The sequence below is a fragment of the Cupressus sempervirens genome, chromosome 5 (assembly GCF_028749045.1).
Source record: "Cupressus sempervirens isolate cs-2001-9-10 chromosome 5, ASM2874904v1, whole genome shotgun sequence".
Lineage (NCBI taxonomy): Eukaryota > Viridiplantae > Streptophyta > Pinopsida > Cupressales > Cupressaceae > Cupressus > Cupressus sempervirens.
The window spans coordinates 559,431,332-559,437,104 of NC_143122.1; the positions used below are offsets into that span (position 1 = coordinate 559,431,332).

Here is a 5,773-nt window from a genome sequence, read left to right on the forward strand (position 1 = left end):
GATAACACGAAGCATATTAACTAGATGAAATAAAGTGATGCATACAAGTTTTTTGAATTTTAAATGTTTTACATTAGAGATGAACAAGATTTAATGGATAGAAAAATGAAAAAAATAGAACTGGACTTTTAAGTATAAGATTAATTTTGAGTGAGTTTTAGTTGTATACTTGGGATTGTTAAATTGGAAACGTTTTCCAGTTGAATGTCATTATTAATTGTATTACTTAGCAACTACATGTATCTCACTGAGTGATTTCTTCAAAGCTTGGATTTAGGATTAATTTGAGGAAAAGCTCAAGCCATACAACATACATCTTTAGGAAGGCTTGAATGGAATGAGCTTTACCAAAATTCATATGTGATACACTAATGGAAAATAAATTTAGCTTGCTCTCTGTGTTTAAGGCATATAATACATATGTGTTTTTATAAGAAAATCTACCTCATTTCTCCTTCTAAGAAGGAATTGCTCAGGAAGATCCAATAGACATTGTAAGCTCCAATCTAATGTCATCGTTGTTACTATTTTCTATCTTCTGCTGCTGAAGTTGTTGCTTCTGCAATTTGAACGAGGAGCATTTATTGGAATCCTTCTTGTTGCTGTTCTTGGAAAACAAAGAAAGAGACAAATCGCTACCAATTTCTTCTTGCTCAAAGCTGCTTCCTGTATAGGGTTGTGACTTCTCTCCATCTTCAGCTTCATCCAATCCAGGAAGCCTCTGTGTTTGCTTTACTAATTGCCCTCTCTGTACCTGCATTGAAAAAAAAATCATATTAGGAAGATTGCAAAATGCACAGACACATAGATGCATATGCCATTGGTTTACAGATTCATATTTACCTGCAGTTGTAAAGCTAGTTGTTCCTGTACTCCGGACTCCCAGTTAAAGTTTCTTGGCTGAGCTTTTAGTAACGCTATACTAGTATTGTCTTCAATGACATGTTTGGGAAGATTGTTACTATATGAGATGTCTCTGCAAGAAGTGCGTAGCTTTGAGCATGGTGCATCTCTATGTAGTCCACCTATAATATTTTCATCCGTTGATTCTCGCCTCGAAAGTGATCCTTGAAACAGCATCAAACGCCTACTCTTTTCCTTGACTTCTTCACTTACTCCAGTACATTGGGAAAATGCATCTGATTTAAGACTTTGTCTCTGAGTACTAGCGCAATGGGGATTAATCCTGCTATTGTTCAATGTGAAACAATGAGTTCTGAACTAGCAATAATAATAAAATGCCGTTGAATTTTAGAGATTCTAACTTCTAGAAACATAACTCCCAAACCCTAAATATAATTCTTAAACCCTAAACATAAAAAAAAATGTGTCATAGATTCTAGCTTTTGTGACACTATGCAAATTGAATGAAATTGCCATGTTGGATTCCAACTTCTAGAAACATAACTGTCAAACACCAAACATAATTGTCAAACCCTAAACATAAAAATAGTGTGTCACAGACACTAGCTCTAGTGACACTATGCAAATTGAATGAGTGAACATAAAAATAATGTGTCACAGACTCTAGCTCTAGTGACACTATGCAAATTGAATTAAATTATCATATCAGAATTCCATGGAATGAACATTTGGTAAGAAAACATAATACCCACTTAATTCTTGACCGGTGATCCGAAGAACTCAAATTGGGAGCACGCTGAAACATATAAGCAGGTTGATAGTCCATGGCTTCAAAATAGTTATTGCCATTGTTATTCTTGAGGAATTCTGATCTCTCATTGTCAGAGGGCTGCGTACATGTCGATCTAGACCTCGGAAACCAATCCGATATGCTCTCCTCTGTGTATCTATCCGATGAACTTTTACCTACACAAATCAAGCTTAAACAATTAAAGAAGGCATTTCATTAGAACTTTAGTGAACTATTATGCCAAACAAATAAACTCAGCTATACATTGACTGATCTTGTAATCTTGTTGGCTTGGGACATACTGTCAGTTCAAATTGGAAAGTAATCTGTAAGGAATAAATAAGCTTTAAGTGCCTGGATTGATTACATTACACATTATGACTTGATTTCTAGACTAGAAGTACTAAATAGTCAAAATTGATTTATTTTTTCAATCTTAATTTCTTCCTTAGTGATCGGATGAACTTGCACAAATATGAATATGGAACAGATTATATACCTTGACCGTTCTCATCATTTTTCATGCTCCTGTACATCTTTTACAAAACATTAAAAACAACAAACCACTATCAGCCTCAATAGAAAACATATATATACGAAACCCTAAATAGATGCAACAAACGAGGAACAAAATGGGCGTGTCGGTGGTCACCTGCAAGTGGCTTTTGACATTAGCAATTCTAAGTCCTTTAACATTCATAAGCTGTAATACAAGCTTAGGAGTTGCTCCTACAACCAATTTCAATTCATCTATCAGAGAAACCAATCTTCTAGTACAATTCTTGTCAAAGAGGGTTATAGAAAAGAACTACTCACTATCTTGGCCGCCCAATCTCTCAACCGCCTGAACAAAACAGTGGTGCAACTCTGGAGTCCAACGAAGCCTAGGCATTTTTGATCTTACATACTGCCTTACTGATCCTCCTTTCCCCTCACTACTGCTCTGCTCATCCAGCTGCATTCTTAAAACCTTCAACCCAACTAAACCCTATCAAAATCCAAAACCATCTGAAAACTCTCCAAACCCTAATTCAATATCAGTACCATCAAATCCACCCAAAATCTATACTACCAATTCACCAGTTGAATTCAAACCAATGTATTGGGATGAAGACGCCTACCACTTTACTATGGCAATGAGAACATGGTACAATGGATTCGAGGAGTGGAGGATTTTATGGTGGAGAAAAGTGAGTAAATTCTTAATATTCCGTAGCTTTAATTAACCGCATGTCCACAGAGAGGCCATCCCAAGAAAGAATGAAGTTGAAGCGAAATAAAGGGAATCGAAGGGAATCGGGGGCAGATGTCAGGGGCTCAGCGCTTAGGGCGGAGAAATGACGTCATGCAGACATAAGAGATACGTCAGCTGTTCGCTTGAATTGTGCTCTGAGCGACACCATTCTGAAACCACATACCCGCCGCCTGTCTCTTTGTCCATCATCTCCCTCCTCACGCTCACCTCATCCTCTCCACCTGCTCCTCTCCACGGACACTAACTTTAAAGTCGGATATTTTTATTCCTAATACGTGGAGACAAAGGATTTTCAAATTTGCAATGATTTCCTTCAAACCATTGGTTTTTGTTTCGAAATGAATCTTGGTGCTCCGAGGGAATATACAGATGTAATGTGATGCTATTGGCTTCTACGCCCTTGCTTTCTCTCTCGCATTCCATTTTTGTGGCATATACCAAAAAACTTTTTTTCTTTCTCCTTAAAAAGGATGCATACTATTAATCTCAAATCGCTCTAAAATTATAAAGGTTCAAAGATAGATGGGATCTCGAGATTGTTTCCCTCTATTGGGATTCGAAACTGAGCATTCGGATGATATAAATTTGCATTCATTGATTATGTTTACCTCTTAGGAATTGCTTCAATTATTGATGTGTTAACCTAAAATATCCCTTGATCTTGTTCACGTTCACGTTTTGTGATTTAACTTTTAGATTAGATTCTGCGGGCATTGTTATGTTTGTTCTTAGTATATCTAAGAAGCCCCTTTGCTCTGTTTTGCATCATTCAATGTTTGTTATCATAATGAGAGTTATAATTATTTATGTATTATAGATATTAGTAAGAATGAAGATGATCATTATTATTATTTAATTATAATTCTATTTTTAATATTTTTTTATTTAAGATTTCTTAATCTAAGTTTTATAATTGTGATATCTTGTTAAGTCTTGTTTTTTGGGGGGTTAGAATATATTTTTATTTGTCTTTAAACTATATTTAATAAGCTTCATGTACTAGTTGGTCATGATCGCTTGCTCACCTAAGGGCAGTTAACCTTTTTTTTTTTGTGAATATCTAACTTTTATATTTTATTTAATAGAGAAGGACTATTCGTAAAAAAAACTATTTGCTTGTTCACATACACTTGAAAAATATTTTTTTAAATGCATTATTTGAAAAGAGAATTGTTCACAACATAGATGCTAGTTAATTATAAAAATAACTTATGCGCATGAAAAGTACAATAATGATCAACCATCTAATAGAGCCACATGAAAATGTACCTCAAATCATTATCAAAAATTTCCTTGAAATAGAAGCATGTACAATTCTATTCCCTCCAAGTTTCCTACTCAATAATTTGATGCATCTCACTATCAATTGAAAAAATAAATAGTAGTAGAACAAATAAAGCTATTTCAAATTCCCTAATACTACATCAAAATGTCTCATTTTTCCCAAAATATGAATTTATTGGCCATGAAAATGATTATTCAAGGAAATTAAACCTAAATCCCCTAATAAATATATGGAGGAGTGATTTATGGGAGGAAAAATGATCATTTTCTTTTTTTTAGCTTGACCATTATTTTGTTGTTAAGGTTCAACTAGGTTTTAAAGGGACCTAAAACTCTCCATACAAAGTGATGCCCTTAACAAAGAATCATTGAAAGAATAAGAGGGCTAAAAATGAAAACCAAAATGGACTAAACTAAAATAGGAAAATATACAAAAAAAAGAAACTAAATCTATTATTCTATGACCTCATTATCCTCTTCCTCTAGTTAAAAAAGTATACAAATTTTTTTTTTCAGGTCTCTAAGAGTCTTGAGAAAAGTGAAGTGTTGTGAGTTTTCTTCTTCCCAAAGTCAAGATCCATGAAAGTATTATTAGCATTATTTATGTAGTTAGGATGTTTCTTTTAAATTTACTTAAGTTTAGTATGTTTAATTTTTCATTTTATCTTTCTCATTAATTTTTTTCTAAGCATGGTACAATTGTGTACATTATTTATGTCTTATAAAGTGAGCAACAACACCTATTTTTTCCCCTATATCATCACATGTCCAGAATTTGCATATATAATAAGCAAATGTTAAATAAAATATGTAGATAGCCAATTTGAATTGTACTACAAGTAGTAGAAAATTAAACTTATCATTTTATCTCCTTTGCTATCTTCTAAACTCATATATAAACAATCTATTGCTTCATAATCTAAGTAACATAATTGGGCCTCTTTTATTCAAATATTATAGCTTAATTATCTACCATAATTATATTCGAGTTCATTTGATCCATTGTTTATGCAACCATTCACCAAATATTATCTACAATTTAACCAATCCAATTCAACCATCTTTAAAAGATATCCCAAAAATATTTATCTTCCATTTTTCCTCTTTAAAATATTCAACCATCATTAAATTATGTAGTTAGTGTTGTTTTAATTACTGCCATGATTAATTATTATCATTGATGTTAATACATCATGTTGTTTGGATAAGGTTTTGATTCTTTTATGACCTATATTTGTGTAGTCCCAATAACACTCTATGATTATTTTATCTTTAGTTGTGTTTTTCCTAATCTCATTCATTTTGCAATATAATGTGGTAAACTCCTTTGGGCCTAAAGCTATCAAGAAATTAGCTAACCTACTATTGACATTTTATTATTTTCCACCATAGGAATTATTTTTTATGGCCTATTTAAAATTCTATTTGGCTTCCTTTAAATCATATATTGGTATGAAATTCTCTCTCTCTCTCTCTCTCTATATATATATATATATATATATATATGACATTCATATGGCATGTGCATGATGAATGGTTTTGATTAGTTAAAAAATAGGTTTTAAGGGACCCAAATCCCA

The 5,773-nt window shown here is 32.9% G+C and overlaps 1 protein-coding gene across 1 annotated transcript; it reads right to left on the reverse strand.

Annotated features, from left to right (window-relative positions):
* Nucleotides 1-472: 472 nt before the first annotated feature.
* Nucleotides 473-2,618, reverse strand: LOC149557160 (uncharacterized). Its single transcript, XM_089830123.1, has 6 exons — nt 2,471-2,618; nt 2,307-2,383; nt 2,154-2,190; nt 1,617-1,830; nt 844-1,186; nt 473-754 (listed from the first exon to the last, which is right to left on the reverse strand). Exons 1-6 carry the CDS (start codon nt 2,613-2,615, stop codon nt 473-475), a joined length of 1,098 nt encoding a protein of 365 aa, XP_089686249.1. The 5' UTR covers nt 2,616-2,618.
* Nucleotides 2,619-5,773: the final 3,155 nt, after the last annotated feature.

Coding starts and splice junctions, on each gene's coding strand:
- LOC149557160 (XM_089830123.1), bottom strand. CDS start 2,615: ATGCAGCTGGATGAGCAGAGCAGTAGTGAGGGGAAAGGAGGATCAGTA. Junction 2,384..2,470: donor GAGATTGGGCGGCCAAGATA/GTGAGTAGTTCT, acceptor AATTGGTTGTAG/GAGCAACTCCTAAGCTTGTA. Junction 1,187..1,616: donor GATCACCGGTCAAGAATTAA/GTGGGTATTATG, acceptor GAACAATAGCAG/GATTAATCCCCATTGCGCTA.